The sequence below is a fragment of the Lepisma saccharinum genome, chromosome 2 (genome assembly GCF_977018435.1).
Source record: "Lepisma saccharinum chromosome 2, izLepSacc3.1, whole genome shotgun sequence".
In the NCBI taxonomy this organism is placed as follows: Eukaryota; Metazoa; Arthropoda; class Insecta; order Zygentoma; family Lepismatidae; genus Lepisma; species Lepisma saccharinum.
Window position 1 is genome coordinate 59,137,389 of NC_139230.1, and position 24,647 is coordinate 59,162,035.

Genomic DNA, 24,647 nt, shown 5'->3' on the forward strand with positions numbered 1-24,647 from the left:
AATTGTAGATTTTTACAGTTTCTGGGAGCTTCTTTTGTTCTTTTGATATTTCAACTCTTGGGTGTAGAGTACTTAGGAGCAGGACATTTTTGTTCTTTTTCCCTTTGTACACTGTCAGCATGGTATCCCCCACAGTCTTCATTACAGTGGTTTCAAAGAGAGGTGCCTTAGAAGTTTTCACTGAATCTTGAATTTCTCTCCTTTTTCTGTTCACTGTACCGACAAGGCTTGTTTGTTGCCCTTTGAGCCTCTCAGCCAGTTTCAAAGACATGAAGAAGTTGTCAGTTGTGACGTTGCATCCTTTCTTCAGGTACATGCATTTTGCATGATAACATTTTCAGGTAGTAATTGATCGGAAGGACTTCAACCATCTTTGCCAAGGTAAGGGAATCCGTTACATATAATCCTAGAGTCAACCAAGAGCCAGAACTTTATTCCAAATTTATCTGGTTTGCTGGCCATGTACTGCAAGAATCTGCACCGAACTTTAGTTGGAAACAGCTGTTCGTCAGCCGTAAGATTTTGACAAGGTTTGTAGTACGTATGGCAATTCTCAATAAATTGATTTCACACTGAAGATGCTAATGCAAATTTGTCAGTCTGCAGCCGTGTAGATCTACCTGCACGTACATAAAAACGTAAATACCTCATTCTTTCTTTGATCTAAATCAAGACGTGAAGTATTGTATGCTCCTGGAGCATATAATAAAGCTATAAAACCATTCAACTCTTCCAGTGAAATCGACCAACTATAGTATCCAGTTTTATATTGGGATTTGGTTTCAGTACATATTTTTATTTGATGTAACATAGTATCATCAACGAATAAATGTAAAAGAACTAGACACACAGTTTTCTTGCCCATTACGTTTAGAATGTGGTGTGGGTCCTGCCGTTTCTTTCAGTATGTTTTGTGCTTCCAAACTCCAGCATTATTTTCACTACTGCAAGTTACTGTCCAAAGTGTAGTCCCATCCTTACCAATAAACTGTGTTCCTGTCTCAGAAAAGGAGGGTGCCAATGTAACCTCTCTGACTCCCCGCCCTGTGCCACGAAGTCCAGTACCACCACGACCTCTACTGAAGCAAGGAACGGCATGAGCTATGATAGTGTCAAATCCGTCCTGATGTCCTGAACCAGTTGAAGTCCTTCATATTCCTCCCAGACCAGTCTCAGTCATGCTCCGGATTTTACTATCATTGCAAGGAATGTCAGAATCTCCGATACTTGCAGGGTCACTGCTTGATGAATCACTTAGTTCTTTATCTGTTGGATTTGCAAACTCACCTACGCTTATGTTTATATCAGAGAAATCATTCCCAATATCAGATTTATCCTCCTGTAATTCTCGCAGTTCACGAAGTATTTGTGGTGCAAACAATCAACACAAATGAGACATTCTTGTGAATGTCTGAACCTAACAAGAGACAAAAGCTAACTATGTCCTTCCACAATGAAACATAATCGAAAAAAAAAAACAATGAACAAAAGAGCTATTCATTGTTGTGCTCGAAATCAATGGTGCAGTGGCATAAACAGTCGTTCTGCTCGACAATGGTAAAATGTTGCTATGCAAAACATACAGCAGTCAGAATGACCGCTGTTGGCCCTTTTAGGTATAGTGTTCCATATAACGGTTTTCTGAAATATTTGGAAAGTTAATTTCTTGTGTATATCAAGTACATTCTAATTAATGAAATGTCTGTAATTGCCAGTTCAAAATTCGCAAAAAACTGGACGTGGTGGGCAATTAAATTTAACTTGCGGTCAAAATGACCGCTCCGGCCCTTCTAGTGTTAATCACCGATACCAGCTGAAACTTTTCCAGTCCTGGGGTCTTATGGAGTTTGTAAAACTGTCACATGTCCCTTTTGCAAAGTGTATATATCCTGGAAATTATGCAAACTGCATAATTTTCTTTATTTTAGCAACAAGATTTTGGGGGAAAATGGATTTTGTGATTATATGATTCTTGTGAGAAATTATGAATAGCATAAATCAAAATTCTACCAGACTGCTATGATATAGTTCCATTGGAAAATGTACATCTTAAAATTAATACATATTCTGAAATACTTTTGAATTGTTACAATTGGGAATCAGTATTAGCAGTGGTGTTTGTATCAGTTCAAAGTGGTATTGGCTCAGCCCTACTTAAAACCTCAAACATTTTTTTTTTAATATAATATGTGAATCTTAAACACCTGGCCAGGTTAATGACACACACAGACATGCACATTTACATGGAAACAAATAGAACACTGAAGAAATTATAAAGAAACACTCTTGTTTCGAACAATGTAGAGATCATAACCAAACCATTTAGCAATTAGTATGCTTATTAGCTCTTTTTCTAAATTGGAATTAGTAACATCATCATTTGCCTTCCAAAGTGTTCACGTATGTCTTTTTTCTTTACTTAGGCTAAGTGGTCTTTCACCATTTGCTGGAGAGAATGACATAGAAACACTGAAAAATGTTAAGGCTTGTGATTGGGACTTTGATGAGGAAGCATTTGCAAATGTTTCAGAAGAAGGAAAAGACTTCATTAAGCTTCTGTTAGTGAAAAGCAAAGAGTAAGTATTATTATGAAAGATAATATGTTTAAAATTTTGTCAGTGGGTGACATTTATGATATTTGGAAGTTATGTTGTAAATATTCAAAAAGATCAGTAATTATAATATATTTTAAGAATTTCTGTAATAAATTAATAAATAGAGGATTTAAGCTTTAAGAACAGTGGAAAAATAGTTTATGAAATGTAATATATATATATATATATATATATAACCAAAAATAGTGTAGGAGACAGTAAATATGTACCACGATTGAAGAAAAATTTGATATTTCAAGGTTATGGCCTCATTGTCACAGTAGGTAGAAAGTATGGAGTAAACAAAAGTGTAGAGGCACAGAATACTGACACCAGCATCCGTCTGTACAGTGGCGCCAGAAACAAGTGATAGAACACGGGTTTTATGAGAAGATCCTTTCAACAGTGTTTACTACAGGCAGAAGTGGGGTATGGTTGGTGGACTACTATGTGGTCCTGCCAGCTAGATCCGAGGGATCCGCTGACCAATGACAGGTGCGGTCCTCCATTCATATTGGGGGTTAGGCGTAGAGCTGTCAACTCTGCACTGTAAAACGACATGTCAAGAATCAGCAATATGAGGCCATGGATGTTCCCAAGGTAAAATATTCCGGAGGTAAAATAGTCTCCCATTCGGATCTCTGGGCGGGGACTGCTTTGGGAGATCCCTGGACTAAGAATAAGATCTACATTAGGAATAAGGATATTAAATTAGGCACTTAGAATGTTCTGAGTCTTTACCGGCCTGGGGCATTTCAGTGTACAGTTAATGAGATAGTTAGGTATAAATTAGATGTAGTAGCTGTCCAGGAAGTTAGGTGGCCAGGAGAAGGTAATTGTAAAACTAAAAAATATACTTTTTTCTATGGTGGTACTGAAAATCATAATTTTGGAACAGGCTTTTTCATAAATAATAGAATTATCTCGGCTCTTAAAACAGTAGAATTTATTAATGATAGGATATCATATGCAGTTTTACAAGGTAGGTGGTGCAAAATTATTTTAATAAACATTCATGCACCAATGGAAGATAAAGATTATAATACTAAAGATGATTTTTATGCAGAGTTGGAACAGGTCTTTGATAAATTTTCCCAGTATGATATGAAAATTCTGTTAGATGACTGTAATGCACAGATTGGCAAAGAAGAGGCATTTAAACCTACTATTGGTAAAGAAAGTCTTCATTGTTTGTTTGAGTTGATGTTTTAAGTCTGCTTTATGCACAGTAAGGCTAATTGGGACTGGACCTACAGTTTAAAGTGGGATCCGAACCACTTGTGCCTCCACTGGGTATCGAACCTGGGACCCCTTGATTACAAGGCAATGATGCTACCACGGCGCCATGGGGGAGGCCCAGAAAGTCTTCATGAATTAAGTAATGGTATAAGATGAATTACTTTTGCATACCTCAAAGAATTTAATTGTGAAAAGTACCACTTTTAAACATAAAGATATCCATAAATATACCTGGTCTTCTCCAGATGGTAAAACTCATAATCAGATAGATCATATTCTCATTGATAAAAGAAGGCATACTAAAATAATTGACGTTTGTTCACATACAGGTGCTGACTGTGCCAGTGACCATTATTTAGTAATTGCTAAATTAAGAGAAAGACTCTCGGTGATAAATCATAAGCAACAAAATCTAAAAGCTCAAAAATTTAATACAGGAAAATTTGCTGATGATAGAATCAAGAAAGATTACGAAATTAAACTGTCAAATAGATTCGATATTTTGCAGGATTTAAATGATGATGAAAATATAATTGAAATGGATGTAAATAAGAATTGGGAGCACATATGTAATGCAATAGAATCAGCAGCTAAAGGAAGTATAGGATACCATAAACCAAGAAAAAGTAAGCCGTGGTTTGATAATGAATGTCATAATCTAATAGAAATAAGAAATCGGGCTAGACTTAGGTGGTTAAATAACTCTGATGATACAAATTTAAGCAATTATAATAAAATAAAGCGAGAAGTTAACCACATGTTTAGAAGTAAAAAAAGAGAGATTACTTGAAAAGCAAAATTAACGAAATTGTAACAAACAGCAAAAACAAAAATATCAGAGATTTATATAAAGATGTAAATGAATTTAGAAAGGGGCGGCAACCTAAAGTAAACTTGATAAAAGATAAAGACGATGATTTTCTAGCTGACCCAAGCGATATTTTAAATAGATGGAAGAACTACTTTAATGACCTTTTAAATGTTGACGTAGGAGATAAATCAGAAGTAAATGAAGTACACACAGCAGAACCTTAATTCCAGAACCTAACTTGACTGAAGTTAAAGATGCTATTAAAAGGCTAAAGAATAACAAAGAACCTGGCATTGATTTAATACCAGCTGAGTTAATTAAATATGGTGGGAATTTGTTAATATGTCAAATTCATAAATTAATTTGTTTAATATGGAATAAGGAAGAAATCCCTCAACAGTGGAAAGAATCAATAATTGTTCCTGTGTTTAAAAAAGGTGATGAAATGAACTGCAATAATTACCGTGGAATTTCTCTACTCTCAACAACATATAAAATATTATTTAACATTGTTTTAGCAAGACTAACCCCATTTGCTAATGAAATTATAGGTGATTATCAATGTGGATTTAAATGTAACAGATCAACAACAGATCAAATTTTTCACATCAGACAGACACTTGAGAAGTGGGAATGTAATCAAAATGTCCATCACCTATTCACTGATTTTAAAAAAGGATATGAATCAGTTAAAGGAAATATATTATATAATATATTAGTCGAGTTTAGAATACCTAAGAAACTTGTTAATATGATAAAAGTATGCACCAGTGAAACAGAAAGTAAAATTTGTGTGGATATTAATATGTCTGACAAATTAACAATTCGTGATGGGTTAAAACAAGGAGATGCATTATATCCATTGCTCTTTAATTTTGCCTTAGAATATGCTGTTAGGAAGGTAAAAGAATCTAATGAAGAACTAAAATTAAATGGTGTGACTCAGCTGTTAGCATTTGCAGATGATGTAGACTTACTGGGGGATGATGTAAATATAATTAAGAAGAATGCTAAAATATATTTTCAAAGCCGCTAAAGAGATAGGTTTGGAAGTTAGCAAAGAGAAAACTAAATATATGCTTACAGGCCAAAACCAAGTGTTAGTTAATAATCAAAATCTAATTATTTATAACAACTCGTTTGAATCAGTTTCCAAATTCAAGTACTTAGGAGTAATACTAACAAACGAAAATTATATTAAAGAGGAAATAAAGAGCAGGCTTAATTCAGGAAATGCATGTTACTTTTCTCTTCATAAACTTTTGTCTCCTCATTTAATATCTAAGAAACTAAAAGTTAAAATATACAAAACAGTAATATTGTCTGTACTATTATGTGGATCCGAAACTTGGACTCTTACATTGAAAGAGGAACATAAATTGAGAGTATTTGAAAATAAGATCCCTAGGAAAATATTTTGGCCTAAAAGGGATGAAGAGACAGGTGAGTGGAGAAGGTTACATAATGTAGAACTGCATAATTTGTATTCATGTCCAGATATTATTAGAATGATTAAATCAAGAAGACTTAGGTGGGCAGGCCATGTGGTGGCACGAATGGGAGAGGGAAGAAGAGTTTACATGATTCTTGTTGGGAAACCTGATGGTAAGAGACCAATGGGAAGACCAATATGAAGATGGAGGGATAATGTTGAGATGGACCTAAAGCAAATCGGTAGAGATGGAAAAGAGTATATAGATCTTGCTCAGGATAGGGACAGATGTAAGGCCTGTGTTGCTGCAGCCATGAACCTTTGGGTTTAAGAAGACTAGAGAGTTATATATATATATATATATATATATATGTATATCATTTCATTCATATATTTAATATTGTCTTTTGTAAGTTTTACAGGTACATGAAAACTTTTTATATATAAATCTATATGATTTCTCATAGCTACCAAATTGATATTTGTGCATATTTGTATGTGTTAATGATTAAAAATCATCATACTTTATTATTATAAAAGCATATGACTTGAAATGTTACTCTTCTTTTATTAGGAAAAGAATGACAGCACATGAGTGTCTCCTGCATTCTTGGTTGACAGGAGATCACAGCAATAAGACTCAGCCTATCAGCCAGTCACGTTATACAAATATTAGAAACAAAATCAGAGCAAAATATGAAAACTGGGATTCCTTTGTATTGCCAATTGGGCGTCTTGCAGAATACAGTTCCCTACGGAAACTTATGGTTGAGAAGTATCGCATACATGATACTTACTTTGGTAAGTATGTTACTAGTATGAATTGTACAGTATTTTGTGTAATTCTTTATGTAATCTGCATTTAAAATTAAGAGTTTCAAAATGTAAATATTGTATCTGTAATACCAATGGTGTGGCCTAATAGTTAATTATCATTTAGAGAACTAAAAATATGAAGTGTGTTAAAAAAAACTTTAGTGTAATGTTCTATATTTACAAGAAAATCAATTATTTTATGAACAGAGCATTGTCTACTTTTAAAAATATAATTATTAGTGAGATATCAGGAATAGGGACACTGTAGATGATGTTATAAATGCCATTAGTTTATACATATTTGATGAGAGGAAGGAGAGCCAGATAAGGAAATTTCTAAAGTAATCATATAGTTTTGGTCCTAACAGTAGCAACATGAGAATTAATTATTATATTTTTGTTCATTATCACAATGTTGCATTGTCAGTCCAAAGTTGGCAATTAAAAATGTGAGAAAATGTTGATGTGAATGTAAATTCAGCATTTTACACTTAGCTAGTTAAGAAACGTAGTATTTTCACTATCACAATATTTACATTCCAATAATAGCATTAAATAAATAACATATAGAAATTTTCAAAAAAATTACCTCTGTTTACCTTACATAAATTTGAATATTTTACTTTCTAAATAATATTAAAAGAAAATACAAGAAATATGGAATGAATAAGGGCTTAATTGTGAATCGTTGTGCACCAGCATTGCTCAGTTTCTATATAAAATATTCAGTTAAAGTTTATTAAACAGTAGGTTGTGGTTAAGTGTAATAATTTTGGGAAAGCACTTGAAATGGGTATGTTATATATGGCTTCTTTATATTAATTATGCCTACTTTATTTCCAGATCGAAGGCAGGCTGCACCACGCTTTGTTATAAAACCGCAGAGTGCATTTGCATATGAGGGACAAGCTGCCAAGTTCTATTGTAGAGTTATAGCAATAGCTACACCAACGTTAACATGGTTCCATAACAATTCGGAGCTAAGACAGAGCGTAAAATTCATGAAACGCTACAATGGTGATGATTTCACCTTCATTATCAACCGTGTTAAGCTGGATGATCGAGGAGAATATGTAATAAGAGCGGAGAATCATTATGGCTATAGAGAAGAAGTTGTATTCCTTAATGTGCAGCGTGAGTCTAACTGTTTTAACTTTATCTTTTTTTTAATTTGCTTGCCAGTTATTCCAGGAATTGTGCTTAGAATTTATTTATCCATATTTTAAAACATTATAGTTTGTGAAATTAGGAAAATGCTGTATTAAAATTGTATGTTACCTCAGTGGTCAAGTGTGTTATAAGCTAGACCATCTTGCCACTTATGGTCCCATTTTCCAATTCTGGCGTGGGTGTGGGTGTTATTTCTGAGAACAAAAGCAATGTAAATTAAGACTAAGAGCAATTATTCTAAGAAACTTATGATTTTTTAATTTAAAAAAATATAGTTTTTACAGTAATATCTATAACTTGGGACTCATTTACAGTATGATCAATGCAAAATATGTGTTTTCTTATTACAGCCATACCTAAGGAAATACCAAAGTATAAACCAGAAGTGGCACCAGTTCGCAGAAGAGAGGCACTGGGCTACAACTTTTGGCAAGAAGAGAAAGAGTGTGCACCAAGTTTCACATTCCTGTTGCGTCCAAGGGTGATGCAAATTCATCAGACATGCAAACTGTTGTGCTGTTTGAGTGGAAAGCCTACACCAACTGTAAGATTTGTCACATTTTATTTTGTATTTGTGTATTTAAATGCAAGGTGCACAATCTGTACCTGATAATCTGGCAAATGCTATGATGATTTTATGTGAATATATATTTTTTCAAACATTAGACCGCACTGCTGGTTTGTTTGCCATAAACGACAGATTTGATTTGATGAGATTTTTTATCCTTCAACAGATGCATTTTCCTTTCAAAATCGTTCTTGTTGTTTCACGGGTATCATGTATCATATTGCTGTTCATCTTTTTCTGACAATGGCGATTTTTTTTTAAGTCTACATTCAATAGCACTTCCCACCATTTCAAACTACAAAATGTAGTCACTCTTGGAAAGTGAGAAACTATCAGATATTAACTTCAGCAGCTTTCATTTTCAGTGGATTTAATTTTGCCCCAGTAAACCATGAATATTTCAAAATATGTGTGTTTATTCTTTGCTTGTCAGAAGATATTCCTAATTAAATTTAGAAATATAGCAGTATAAATCTGATCTCTGAAATCTCATTCTAACATTATTCTGGAATAATGTAAATATTTAGAATTAAGATATTGTTTTTTTTAATAATGGTAAATATTTTATTGTCACACAGGTCAAATGGTACAAAGACAAGAGAGAATTATCTAAATATGAATATACAATGACTCATGCAGATGGCGTTGTCACAATGGAAATAGTGGATTGTAAACCAGAAGATTCTGGAAAGTATCGTTGTGTGGCCACCAATGTTCATGGTGAAGATGAAACAAGCTGTGTGGTGATTGTTGAAGGTAAGTGTGTTTATTATATACATTTAGTTAATTGCTATTGATTGTTTAAATCATGGCTGCGTGCTGAAATTAAATTTTACAATTTGTTTTATATTTACAAGCTTTTTTAAAAGAACGTTTAGTTTTAAAAAATAAATATCTCTGGTAATGAGGTAGGGAATTATCTTAAGTGAGTAGTTGAAAGCAAGGATTTTGTGCTTGTGGAGAAACATTTTCATTTGTTAGTAGTCGAATAATATATTTTTGATTATGGTTCAACTTGTTAATTGTAAGAGTTGTACTAATATGAAATATTTACTGATACCTATAAATTGCTAATATAAAAATTGCTAATGCTGATAACGAATGTTATTTTTTTACAAAACATTACATGCTATTTATAGAATCATCAGTTTTTCCAATACCTAAAAAGTACCAATTAATTTTCCTCTTTTTTTATTAATTTTAATTGTTGCTTCTAAGTTTATTTTTTTTGTTTTCACATCTGGGTAGTTTTGCTTACTACATGGTAGGAAATTGATAATGCTAAACATTGAATTCATAACAGTTTGAGGGTTTACTTAGGGGAGAGAGGGAGGTATATGTGTGTGAGGCATGTGAAAACAATGGCTTTAAAAGAATAATTGTTTTCTTTAGAATCCGAAGGACCTGCCATGAACATGATCACTTGCACCCTTTGCACAAAGTACATTTTGGAATAGACTGAAATATTTATACTTTCATAGAACTGAAGAAATCATGTGCACATTATTATTTGCTGCACATGATTCTTTCCTCTCTCCCCAATATATGCATTCACTTGTAATACTTTTAAAATTTGAGTCCCTCCCTGATTGCATAGTGGTAATACCATTGCCTTGTGACCAAGGCAGGTTCGATATCCGGTGGAGGTACATAGTGATTCGGATCCCACTTTAAACTTTAGATCCAGTCCCAATTAGCCTATCTGCACATAAAAGTTGTCTTAAAACAAAACTCAACTCATAGTTCTGGAATTTGCTAAATGAAATTATCATCTATTTGATGCAACACTAATTATTTGCTAGCTTTTGGCAAAGTTTACATTAGTGTTGAGCCAAAACCACCACTGATATTTACACCAATGCTTGAACTTTGTAATAATTATTAGTTACAATTTTGAATAGTGTAACTAATAGAATATTGATATTTAATAATATTAACATATAAACATTTCATTGCAATTATACCACATCAGTTTACTGGAATTTTGCTTTCAAATATTCAAAAAATTACATCAGAATATTAAAATAGCTGTCAATTAGGTAAAGGTAAGGTAAAGTTCCCCATGCATATAGCACTGTGCCATAAAGGTACATTTAGAGGATGTGGAGGTAGGGCCACACATATTCTCGATCTCGGCCATTTTGGGGGTGATGTGAGCAGCATCACACTCTGGTCATCTTTACCCCCCAGGGTTGCCCCCAGGTACCCATTGATTTGAGGCTGGGCAAGCCTCAGAGTTGCTTTACGTGGGGACAAGGCTGGGAAATTCTGACCTTAGATCACCCACCCTGGAAATCAAACCTGGGTCTCCAAAGTGGTAGTCAGGCACCCTACCGACTAGACCAATGCAGCTCAATTTTTTTTTCACACAGCAATGGTGCAAAAATAAGTGATCAATTTTTGCATAATTTCCATGATAACCAGACTCCACTAAAGTATTGGCCAATATCTGATTAAATATGAATTCATACTTTCTTATACCACTGGTATCAGCCAGAGTCAATAACATTGGCATCAGTATCAGCTCAGCCTTAATTTAATTCTTATTCTGCTTTTCTTTATTTTATTGAAAGATCACTCAATAGCATTTTGTCTTTCTTTCTAACAGTCAAATTCTCTGAAACTAGACAACTAAGGCAACTACCCCTCTTACCTTCCTGATTCCTTTCAAATTTTTATTTGCTTTTAGTGCCAAGGATTTTTTTTCAGTAATTGAGATATATCCTATTTGTTGTCTTTATCGAAATTCATTGAATAATACTGTGAACCTTGTAGAGTGAAGTGCACTTCCAGATTGTAATGATTATTTTGAAAATCAATAGGATTTTTATGATTGTACACCTTATGAGTACAACTAAAAGATAGCTGAGTGAGAATTCAAATCCTATAGAGTGTGATGTATATTTCATGTGATATTAAATTTCAAACTGTGATATTTTTTCTTTCAGTATTAAGAATTGGATAAAATCTTCATAAATTTGTTGGATGTAATTGTCAGTCATGGGCATTGTTACCATGTTCAATGCACAAAGTGCGAACTTACAACCCATTGCCAAGTTCACTATATAAGCTGAAGCGATAAAGAAATATTTATGTTGTTTTATAGATCACTTGAGATGGAAATTGCTAGCTGGGGGATGTTTGGTTGGGTCTTGGCGTTAGCTGGGGGAGGGATGCTCCTATGGCTTAACATGATATGAAGGGATACCATCCTTCCTCACTTCGATCATTGGTTTTGTATTAAAAACTGAAAAATAATACAAAAAGGATTCTTCAACATTCAGAACAATTATAGCCATTCAATAAATTCTCAAAATGGGAAAGAGCTTTTCATGTCTAATTTTTATACATGGAATTGTGTAACATGTTACGATGCCAAAATTACTATGTTCATCTCCATGTTAGATTATGTCTGTCTGTTGGAGTGTTATCTTACTTACCTATTTCATTATTTCCGCTTTTGATTAATTGATGTATAAGTGCATTGTACATTAACTAGAACACCGCAAATTACAAAAGAGGAGGTTGTTCATATATTAATTAAAATAAAATATAAAAAGATGATGTGGTTGGATGTATAAGCATGATCTCTAATGTTCAAATTAACTTGTAAAAATTAAGTAAATTCTAATTAATATAGTCATAATAATATAATTGTGTGTCACTCTTGTGTGCTTGTGTATGGGCAACTTACCTTTATGTTAATTGTGTTAGGAAAGATTGAATGATGATAGATATTGTGTAAGTTAAATGTCAAAAAATTAAAATGGAAAATTGTAAATTAATGTGGCCATATCCATGATTTGAGTCCACAAAATTAATATCAGTCCACTATCCTAACCACTTGTCTAACCAACTATTCTTTCTGAAGGCTAAAATAATGAAAATTAATAACCATTTCTTCTTTCTTCTACTTTGAAATATTACTTAAAGTAGGAATTCACAGAAAATGCAGTCTATCAGTTGATTATGAACTGGAGTGTGTTAACCAGTTGTCTCCTTGCTTATCTCATCATAGGAATTTTCTCACAAATTATATAATTTGAAATTCCTAAATTTTATCAAAATGTTTTCAGTCATTGCCTGTGAAATTCAAAATGTATTTACATTTCAATATTTAATTTTTGGAATAAAATAACTGCCATAAAATTTTACCACTAAATAACTGTGGTGGTTGATTTCAAACTTCCAGATACTAGAAGAAAAAAAAACTGTAGGAATAGTGTAAAATGTGTGTGGATGGGCTGCTAATTACATTTAATGTACTGCAAATTATCATTTGTAACTAAAAATTGTTATTTTAATTGTTATATTATAAAATAAATATGCATACACAAATGCTACTATTTTCACAACAAACACTAAAATTATTTCTGAACAGAAAAAACGTTCAATACATTCAGCTTCTTCCGGATCATTACATTCACTTCAAAAAGATGCCTTTCTTGTCTTATGCTGAAATGCAACAAAGATAAAGTCACCACAGTTATTACATTGAGATTTTGAAATTTATCGGAATTTACAAACATCTAACAAACACAAAATTTCCTTCAAATACACTTCTTCCACAAACGATTCACCTTCTGGAGTAGGATGTTTACTATTAAATTTTACTATCCTTTCTCTTTCATAGGCTTTGGAGCTTCTGCTGAACAATCACAACTTGCCCATAATTTGATGTATTCTGGAGGTAACATGCTGCTTCGCTTGTCTTAATGTTTCCTTTGGCAGAAATATATATTTAATGCTTATTTGTGTTCTTCAACCATGTAATACAACTATTTATGCATACCCTATACTGCTAAATTGTGTTCATTAACTATATGATGCAACTGATTAATTTAATTTTCTGTCCCATTTCTTCTTTTCTATATGTATGAAATTTCTGGTACCTAATATATTTTTCAGGCTTTTCTATAAATTTATTTATGTATTTGGTGCCTTTCTAAAGATTTTTACTGCTTGCTGTGTCAAGCAATGAATCGGAAGAAGTAACTGAAATGTGAAATGCCAAAAAATATGTGGTATATATATTTTGGTATCAATGCATATAATATAGTAATTTGGAATATCAGTGATTATGATTCACTCAGAATTCTTCTACCAAGTCTCCTTGCAATTAGCAAGAATATATTGCTGAGTAGATAAACTACCAATTGCTGAATTATTTTAAAATATTGAGATTACTCTCAATGCAATTGTAGAAGTTGCATCAGACTACTAAGACTAGCAGGTTTTTTTCATTCTACTCATATTTTTCTTCCTTTGTGTGATAAAAAAGTAGGAGGTTGTAAGAGACTAAAATTGCAATAACCATTAGAGAGACTAACATCTTTCACCTCTTTTTCCCTGTAATAGATTAATATTCTAGGTAGATTACAAGGAAAACAACTCTTCTTAACATCTACTTCTCTTCTAAAAAATTCTAAACCTCCCAGTAGTGCTTCCTCTGAAAGAGATGCATCGTAGAACTAGTATTAACCAAGGGAAGGTATGAAGCTTGTACTAAGAATGACTCTTCAATTAGCATCAAATTTCTTTCTCTTGTAGTAGAAACATGATCTTTAATTTTCAAAATGTGCAAATTTTTTTCATATTTTGTAATATATTTGGTTAAACTATGTCTTTTATGACTGCTTTTTCGCTTCTGCAGAAATACTAAAGAGAGTTCAGCAAGATATTCAGTTTTGTCAGAATTCTTATTATTGGGCTTTGGAATCATTCAGTTATCATTTTTGTAGATCGAAGATACATTGAACAACCCAGCCGACCTGCTCCAGTACCCGTGACCATCAAATCTTCATACAGTTCAAGTCAGTATGCAAGTTCAAACCAGTATACTAGCTCCAGCCATTCAAGCCATAAGGTAAGTTACATTGTAGTTCTAATATAATCTATTTAATTTTATAAAATATTTTTATTGCACCTTTCTAGTTTATAATTTCTTTAGTGTTCGTTTAAGAAATTGTTACATTTATAAAATTCATTTAGACTGAAAAAATAATTTATATGAACATTTTATCTCATTATGGAGAATCTTTCTTCATTTTTCAGTTTAATTTTTATTGTATTACCTCTGTGTTTCTTTCATCTCTATAATCTTATAATAAAATTATCACAATTGTTATTAAATGTAAATGTTAATTATCTTAATTATGTTTTGTTTATGTAATTGTGTCATCTCATATTGAACACTGTAATTGGGCATGCGCCTCTTGTGTTCCAATTAAATAAATATATATATATATATATTGTTTAGTTTATCATATATATATTGTATATTTATGGTTAAAATTGCCATATATGAGGTAAGATTATGATGCTAATCCCTGACGCAGAAGAAAGATATGGAGTGCAACCAAAACATTTTTATTTCTCAACACAGAAACAGAGTAACTTATTTGCTGGCTCAATGGCAGAGCATGTTTGGTGGTCAACTTTTGATTCCATGATCAAAATTTCCAGGTTCGACTTCATGTCTGGGTATGGGTGTTCTTTGTGAGTGTTCCTTCATCAATGCCATCATAGCCGGCCCCCGTGGTGGAGTGGTTACCACATTGCGCTATGATGCAAGGGGTCCCGGGTTCGAATCCTGGCCTGGGCATGGTTGTTTGTGAGTGTCGATTCATGAATTTCTTCATATCATCCATCACTCATCCCCATTTTCGCAACTTAGCCAAAAGTGGTACAAAAAGTGAAGTAAAATAAAGCAAATCAATAAATAAACAATTAATCAATGTCATCATTCATCCTCATTGTCACAATTGGCCAGAAGTGGTAAAAATGCAATGCTGTACAGCAAAAATTCAAATACTAACAAATATACAGAAATCCTTCTTCCAACAATGCTCCTTACAGCCTGAATACTACAAAGGAAAAATTTCACCATCATTTCCAAGACATGGGTATTATACATATTTTTTATTGTCATTAAATTTTTTTTGCTGCCTAGACTTCTCTTTTCTCCATTTTTTCAAGTCTGCATTTGGACTTTCACCCTTCGACTAGAACTGGCTTAGTGGACAAACAGTCCCTCTTGCCTGTGCATGAAGATGCAATGGACAAAAGTGCAAAACCTGCCCTTTATTCTTAATGTCCCTCAATCCACACATGTACGTTTACCTTCTACCCTAAGGGAACATGGTGCAAATCATCATATGCCACATCTGTGGTGACTCAACCTCAGGATCAAAAACATAGATCCTCTATCCACAACTCCAATTTCACAGTTGCCACCATACCAACAACCATAAAAACCACATTTAATGATTGTGTTTCCTATATTTGTATTATTTTTTGTCAGTTGTTTTTCCTTGTCAATGAACAAATAATGTATGTGCTAAGTAATTTATTATATTTCTGTTTGCTCTTCTCAGAACTTTTTTTTTTAAATTAACAAATGTGACTTGTTATGTATGTGTGTTTATAATAGTGATACCAACCAGACATATTTATGTTTTTCCAACAGTCTGCAGCAACAATTGCAGTTAGTAGTTCTGAAACCCTTGATGTCTCAGATAAGCGCAGTATAAAGAAATATGGAAGTAAATTGGATGCAACAGGAAGCCCTTCGAGATCGAGGAGCACTACAAAAGAGCTGATATGTAAGTTGGTTCTTCATAGAGTTAGAGATAGAAAATATTAAGTATTAGAATGCACGTTTAATGAGAAATTCATTACTACATGTACAGAGTGATCAAAAAGTCACGCAACCCATGGAGGGACTATGAAAGATGTTGGAAATGGCCACCATTCAGTTCCTCACACATGTGCACCCTTTTGATCATGTTCCTGAAGACCCTCTGGAGTGTATCACATGAAATGTTGTCCACAGTACATTGAATATGTTCATTCAAAGTATGTGGATGCGTTACGTAGGCCGCAGACTTCAGAAATCCCCAGAGGAAAAAGTCCAGCGGAGTGAGATCAGGAGACCTGGGTGGCCATAGTAGCTTCGTAATGATGCACCCAGGTAACACAGATTCAAGATAGTCCATGCTCACATGAGAGGTATGGGCTGTTGCACTGTCCTGCTGAAACCATTTGCTGTCCTTTTCCTTGTCAGTCAGAGAGTCAAAGAATTGCATGACCAGCCAAAGATAACGTTCACTGTTTATTGTTCTTTCGAAAAAGAGAATAAAAATTCTCTTTCGAAACATAGCACACCACACACCGAGCTTTTGGCCATGAAGGGGAGACTCATGCAGTAAATGTGGATTGTCAGTCGACCAATAACGGGAATTTTGTGAATTCACGTACCCGTCGAGGTGAAACCATGCCTCGTCAGATCAATACCAGTCATCCAATTCCTCCCCATCAGGCGTCACATGTTCCATAAACCAACGACAGTACGTTACATGCTTCACAAAGTCACCATCCCTTAACTCCTGCACAACTCTTATTTTGTACGGAAACATTTGCAATACTCTTCGTTAAGTGGTATGAGCTGTGCCATAAGACATACCACTCTGGCCAGATAACCTGCACAGGGACTTATGCGGACTTATGGCAATTGCTGCACTGATATCCGTTACTTTGTCTTCTGTGAGAACTTTCGGTCTACCACTTCGAGGTTCATCAACCACACTCCCTGTAATCTTGAACTTATCATACAGATGTTTAATTGTTGATTTCTTTGAAGGTGTCTTCTCAGGATACGCCTCGGCGAAGCATGCCGTGGTGGTTCCGTAACTCAAACTCCGTATGTACTGTTCCAGAATGAAGATCCGTTCCTCAAGTGAGTACACCATCCTGCTGTGGACCTCTACACTGCTTCCTGCCTCAACTAGCACCATCAGTCACCTGCAGCACAATAAAGAAACAAATGTTACATGGGTTGCGTGACTTTTTGATCACTCTGTACTTTCCCTCCTGCACCATGGCTGTGCGGTCTAAGGTGTCATGCTTTGGGTTCTGGCTATGGTATGCTCGCAAGTTTGAACCTCCTGGGGGAAGTGAAACAACTTTTCTCCTGAGATTTCAACCTGTGTATTGGACCGGTGGTCACCCACCATTGTGAGGAAATTGGGGAGCTACGAATGAGTAGTGAAACCTGGTCATGGAAACCTACAGCAATGACTGGGGGTTTGTCGTACTGACCACACGTCAGCCCATAACTGGTTGGATGATCACCCACCTCACCAAGTGGGAGTGAGGCTGGCAGTTGGTAGGGCCATGAGTTTTTGTTATTATCATTACATGTATTTTCCTCTCTATGAGAAGGTAAGCAAACATCATTGCAAAGATTAAATTATATTTCTTTCATGCTACTTTGATGTTAATATTATTTTTATGGATAACATCTTTACATTTTCTGTGTGGCATGTAATTCATTTTCTTGCACATTCGTACATTATTTTTTTTTTAAATATATCCTTACAAATTGGAAGGAAACTATCAAATAATAATTCATTTACCAATTCATTTATGAATTTTGATGACAAAAATTAATGTGTGTTTGTGACCATACATTCAGTATATAAATATTCTTATTGCTATAAGTTTCATAATTAGAATTTTCAGTAATCACATTTAAACGAAATTCATATTACCTGATTTTCCTTTATTAACTTTTGTCAAAGCAGTAGGTGTTTTACATGCTCTTATTTCATAAGAAACATGTTTATTTCATTATGAAATTGTGTACCATCTGAGCTGTACTGTAATTTCCATAGTAAACAATAGCTAGAGAGGATGGTGGCAGAAGTCACTGTAATCAATAGAATAATTCTAATCAGATCTATGGATCAAGTAAGTACCTGTTTCAGAAATAGCGTATCATGATCTAAATAAATTTAAATAATTATATTCAATATTTACCATTTTTCTAATAATATTGTGATGTATCCCCACCTTTTTAATACTATTCTACCGTTTCATTCCAGTGCCTCCAGATGACTCTCTAATGTGTCCTCCTCAGTTTACTGAAAAGTTAACTGACTTGAAAATTAAGGATGGGGAACGATTGCAGTTGCGTTGTACAATCAAAGGTGACCCAGATCCCCAGGTCACATGGTTAAAGAATGGTGAGGTTAGTGTCAATTACCTTTCAGCTTTTATTATCTTATCTTTATTATCCTAAGGATAAATGGGCAGCATATATATTTATGCATGTAGGCTTTTACAGACAATAGGAAAGAGTAATATTTTCAAATATTACGAGAGTATTTTTTTCTGTGCTGAACTGTCTTATTAGTTGCATTTTATTAATTGTACATGTAAATTCACTCCAGCTTATTACATCTGATTCTTGTTTATAATTTGGCATAGACCTTTGCAATAATCTTTCTTTTCACTTAATTCTGAATGTAAAGTTTGAAATGTAAAATAATTTTATACATGGTAACTTTAAAATGAATGCTACAGTGAAAATTATTTGTTTTCAGCAATTGACATCATCAGATATTGTTGATTTGAAATATAAGAGTGGTGTTGCTACACTAACTATAAATGAAGTTTTCCCTGAAGATGAAGGAGATTATGTTTGCAAAGCTACAAATTCATTAGGTTCAGCAGAAAGCAAATCCAAGCTGAGTGTTATACGTAAGTACACCTACTTATTTAGCTTCACTTTCTCTCTAACATAACATAAAAGTATGCAAAGAACCAAATTTAAACAAAAACTTCACAATTCTACTAGCATTTCTTCATGTACACATGAAGGTGGTTACAAATGGTAAATGTTTTCTATCAGTAGTTCGTTTTCACCCTCAGGTAGGGACACCTGTCGTAAAATGACATGCGGTAAGCAAAAATGCTCTAGCAAGTGTATTAATTGCAACTATTTGTTTATTTTTTACATATTAAGAACTCAAAGCATTACCTTTTATATGGTACAGTTAAAAATAATATATGTTATGTTATATGCTCTTTACAAAGGTTTTTTGAAAAATGCAAGAGTGTGTCATTTTACCTGAGGTACTTAGATAAAATGACATACCTATTTATAACACATAATTGAATCTTAGATACCCATTCATATAACACGTAATTGAAACTTTTTACTTGCATAAATCACAAGTAAATGTCCTTGATGTCTTTGGTACACCAGCACACTCATTGTGCACCCACATTGGACTTTGTATGCACTTCAGCCATGTTTCCTTAGTTCATGGTGGTTGCGGTAAACGCGGTTTAAAATTACTTACGTGAAATTTAAAAGATTTCGTAATTCCGCGTTGCACAATTTAATGGTTCAATCCTATTAATTTCGAAGATCCACTGTCTTCATTCACAAAAGGGTACGGCACCATCTCCGCTTCAAACGCCGTACCCTTTTGTGAATGAAGACAGTGGATCTTCGAAATTAATAGGATTGAACCATTAAATTGTGCAACGCGGAATTACGAAATCTTTTAAATTTCACGTAAGTAATGTTTCCTTAGGTTTCAAATGACTGAATAAGTCATTGCAATAGATGCATGGCGCATCGTCATCACTATCATGTAGCTCAGAATCATCATTGTCATTATCATCAAACTGAAGTTTAATCTTGGCTTGTCGAGCTGCTCGTCTTGATTCTAATAGTTTCTTCTCTGCAACTTTTGTCTTCACTTCGGTGAGAAAAGGGCTACCTGTTAAGACTTTGTGGTCCCTCATGCTTCCTTTTTCTGGAGGACCTGGCCTGGCCTGAGCAATGAGGGTGATGAAGTTGCAGTTACAGATGTGGTACCACAAGATGATGGCATTGCAGATGGCGGAGGAAAAGATTGTGCAATTTCGATTACAGGAGTCACAGCTGGAGATGATTATGATTCGGCCGCAGTTTCAGTTGTATCAATTCCTGGCTGGGTCCCACCTTCAATATGCCCAGTCTCTTTTTCATAGTCTTGATTAGACCTTTCAGTTGTTGCCGCTGCCATAAACATATGGTCTGGAAAGACATCAGGATTAAAGGGCCAGATGCCTGTTTCAGAGAATCTATGAATGGCTTTGCTGAAAGTGGCAGCTTTTCCATAAGCCAAAGAAAATAAACTGCCAACTTGGTACTGTGTTACTACCCTCCCGGGATGAGTTTTCAACCATTTGCAGACTTCTTCATTGTAATATGTCTTCAACAGGCCAAAAAACATTACGTCCAAGGGTTGAAGTCGATGTGTGCATTTATAGCACGTTGCATATTGTCCTTATGCCATGACTGTCTGTCAGTTTTTCTTATGTACTCTTAAACCATTATTTCTGTAGCCTAAAATAATTATAAAAGAAAACATTTTCAGTCTGCTGTCCATAATATCTACAATAATTCAGTTGCAATAGTGATTTTATTAATAATTAGGGATTACTGGTAATAGGCTATTTACACATTGAACAACTTTCAACTCTTACATATTTTATGCCTTGGCAATAATAGAATTAATATTAAATGTGTAGGTCCACAAAATATTTACTCTGGTAAAATGACATACTATGTCATTTTATCCTAGTTAAGAGTATGTCATTTTACCCTCTGTCATAACCTCAAACAGGTGTGTTAACAACTCCGTATTTAAGGATTACGCTCCTGTTCTGAAATCCGTTACACAATGACACCGCCACTCACACAGGTTCTTTGTTGTCTACTATAGTACACAATCAGAGACTGAAAATTGCTGCCCCTTGCGGCAGTAACGAGAAACTCAGGGTATGTCATTTTATCGGAGTATGTCATTTTAGGACAGGTTCCCGTATATGAAATAGAATATATGTGAATCGTAATGAACCAGCTGCATGATGTTGAAATCTAAGGGAGCTTTCAGACTGAAGCAACATGCGGCAAGCAATGTGTCTCTCTTGGAAACAAACCTTCATGAATAAATGCAACCTTTCAAACCAAAGCTTTGTGTTACAATCATCATTAAGTTTCTCAAGATCAAATCTGTCCAGTCTTCACCAATGGAAGGATATACATATGGTAATAAATTTGAATATACTCCATGTAATGGATATTTGTGATTATGGTTGCGCACGGTCTCTAGTTCCGGGTGTGTGGTTTTAACATCACCATTTATCAATGATTGTTTTGTCAACACCGTCCCTATGCCTAGCTGAGTTTTTAACCTTCTTCCTTTACACCACAATTTTATTTCCAGTGTTAGTCAGATCTTTGAGCTGCTAGGGGAATTCTTGAAGCCCCTTGCTGTATGAGTCCATGCAGGACTACAGGCATGCCTAGTTTTTACTGAAAATCCGGCTTGCCATTCTATGCCCGACTAATGAAGAGTGCCTTGTTATAGTTTTATAGAATCTCAATTGTTGCAAGAAAAGATCTAATCGTAATAATTGGGGGTTTGGCATTTCAGACCTTTAATTGAACGTATTTTAAGAATCCGGTCTCTGGCACCATGCATGACCACCGATGTAATTTTTCTCGCATGACCCACAAAGGGTTAATAGATATGTAAAACACTGCTAGAATACAACAGTGAGGCCATAGAAGATTCTATAAAACTGTAAAAATTGAAAATCATCTGTTTTCTTTGATGTTCTTCATCCTGACTGTCACAATTATCCTAGATGCATAGAAAAACAGTGCAACATACTAAAGTACAAATACAACAGACAGTGCATCTCTTCCTTCCTCTTTAACAAGGGAAAACCGAAAACCTTGGAACTAATTTTATTTTCGGTTTTATCATTTTGTTTTTGTTTTTATTAAATATAAGAATTGTATTGGCAGCATGATTAGTTTTTTTAATATCACAGTGGTGAAGGAAAAAGATTAAATACTGTTGAGCAATTTGATAATTACAAGCCTATACATCTGAATTCTGTGACATCACTAAATGTATGCTCTTGATACAGTTTTGTGGGCAGTTAACTCAAATAAAATTAAAATAATGAATATTACTTTTTGTAATAGAAAAATTACAATGTGGGAACGATCACATCAGAATCACATGTGAAATTCCCTGTGATGAATTGTATTAATAGGAGTTCTGATTGTGGGCATTGTGGTCAGTCTATGTAGACTGGATGTTAACTGTGAGGAGCAGGGTGAGCACATTTTGTCAGGAGGACTATAGAGGCTAAAATATAATATTTGTGTTAATAATGCAAACAAAATATTTTTTTACAAAAATAAAATATATATGTAATGCTTCTTTTCATTATAGTTGTTCTGGTTATTATTAATATTTGAATTCTATATTTATAGCCATGGATGCAGCAGCAGCAGCTAGCAAAGCTAAGGCAGGAGGTGACAAGCCACCAAAAATCGTTAGTCACGTAACTTCCCAATATGTGAAGGATGGGGAACCAGTCACATTATCATGCCGTATAACAGGTAAGCGAAACCCATTTAGCTGTTCATTTAAATGTATTCTCAGACTGAAGGTAAGGCTTGTGGTGAAGTGGTTAGCATAACATCCCATGAAGTCATCCCATGAAGTCAAGGTTTCTAAGTTTCATTCTTGAGCAAGGCATGGAAGTGTTGTGTTTCTTTCATCACTATTTCTTCATTCATCCTCATCATCTGGTTAACCTAGATAGGTATAAAAGTGATGTAATGTTTTTTTTCTAATGGATATAGTACAGTTGGGTCATAGTTGAATACTATATAGCCAATGAAAAATATGTAAAACTAATTATTACTATTGGTCAATAATGGTCATATTCTCTAACCAGTTAATGCTGTTGATCCTTTTTACTAATCTGATATAAAATAATAATACAACTTCATGTAAAATATCTGTAATTTGTTTTCACAATTATGAGTGTAACATTTTATTATTATTATGAATGTAGTGCCAGTGGCTGAGTGCATTAAGTGGTCAACTTTCGATCTTGTCATAGAAGTTCCCAGGTTCAAATCCTGGCCTGTACATGGTTGTTCTTTGTGAGAGTCCCTTTATCAGTTTTATCTAATCATTCATCCTCATCATTGCAATTAACCAAAACTGGCAGAAAAGCAATGAAAAATTTGAAAATGCAAAAATACAAACATTATGACTACAAAAAAATTTATATATTAGGGTTTTTCTAATAAATATCTACACATGCAGTTTAATTTAGTAAGAAATAGACCCTCAGAACCATCCGAAACTATATTTTTCCATGTCAACTAATACCTTCTTTTTGGATTACAGGTGCCAAAAAGTTTGATGTTATCTGGCTTCACAATGACAAAGAAATTAAGCCAAGTAAAGATTTCCAATATGAAAATGAAGCCAACATATATAAGCTGAACATTGCTGAAATATTCCCTGAAGACTCCGGAACATACACATGTGAAGCTTTCAATGATGCTGGTGAATCTTTCAGCAGCTGTACTTTGGTTGTTCTTGGTAAGTCAAACATAAAGTAATAGTTTACATATTGTACAGAACAGATTGCCATTTTTGACATTTACTGTATGTTTCCTTACAAGAGAGAAATTGAAAGAATAATGTTTTTATTAATCTCCATCAGTGTAAAGTTTCTTCTCTTCATCCCATGTGTTGTTAACATCATAAATTCAGTTATTCCCAATTTTTGAACGCACCTGTGTTTTTCACAAGATAAAGTATAGGAATTAGTTATCCATTAGAAGGTCAAAAAGGGTTTTAAAAAGAAATTGAAGATGAGGATAAAATCTGTTAAGAACCTATTTCATGAAATTGTAGCCAGCGAGGTTTTAATTCACATCCAATAGTGTCAGAGTACCAAACAATAGATGATTTTCTCGTGGAGCTGTGCTGTTGTTATGTAATCTAATTCAATTTGATTTATCATACAGGGTAATTCATAAAGACCACCCAATTTCTATTGGCTATTGCAATTGACTGGTGAGCAGACATGTGCTGCTAATCAATGACATATGTGCAGTAGTGTTGGGAGATTCAGTTGCCATGCAGAGGTGCAGGTTCGGCATAAAGAACTCTATAATCCTTGCTGTCTATCTGGAGGGAAAGCTTGGATCTCTACAGCACGCGCGCAAATGCTCTCTTGTATGCCAGTGTACAGAGCAGAGGGCTACGGTGATTGGTTCATGTGACCCTGCCTGCCTTCTGAAGCAGACAGCAGTAGAATTCCTACCTGGTTCTTCGCGCTCATGCAACTCGT

At 34.2% G+C, this 24,647-nt stretch overlaps 1 protein-coding gene across 16 annotated transcripts in view; it reads left to right on the forward strand.

Moving 5' to 3' along the window:
* bt (projectin protein bent) overlaps positions 1-24,647 on the forward strand; it is a 486,238-nt gene that overhangs the window by 456,299 nt on the left and 5,292 nt on the right. For all 16 annotated transcript variants that reach the window (XM_083117398.1, XM_083117403.1, XM_083117397.1 and 13 more), the window contains 12 exons: positions 2,424-2,576; positions 6,651-6,877; positions 7,736-8,026; positions 8,413-8,606; positions 9,209-9,386; positions 13,264-13,320; positions 14,372-14,496; positions 16,099-16,234; positions 18,515-18,660; positions 19,016-19,172; positions 22,762-22,890; positions 23,693-23,890. In XM_083117398.1, coding sequence (XP_082973524.1) covers positions 2,424-2,576; positions 6,651-6,877; positions 7,736-8,026; positions 8,413-8,606; positions 9,209-9,386; positions 13,264-13,320; positions 14,372-14,496; positions 16,099-16,234; positions 18,515-18,660; positions 19,016-19,172; positions 22,762-22,890; positions 23,693-23,890 — 1,991 coding nt within the window. The remainder of the gene's footprint in view (positions 1-2,423; positions 2,577-6,650; positions 6,878-7,735; positions 8,027-8,412; positions 8,607-9,208; positions 9,387-13,263; positions 13,321-14,371; positions 14,497-16,098; positions 16,235-18,514; positions 18,661-19,015; positions 19,173-22,761; positions 22,891-23,692; positions 23,891-24,647) is intronic.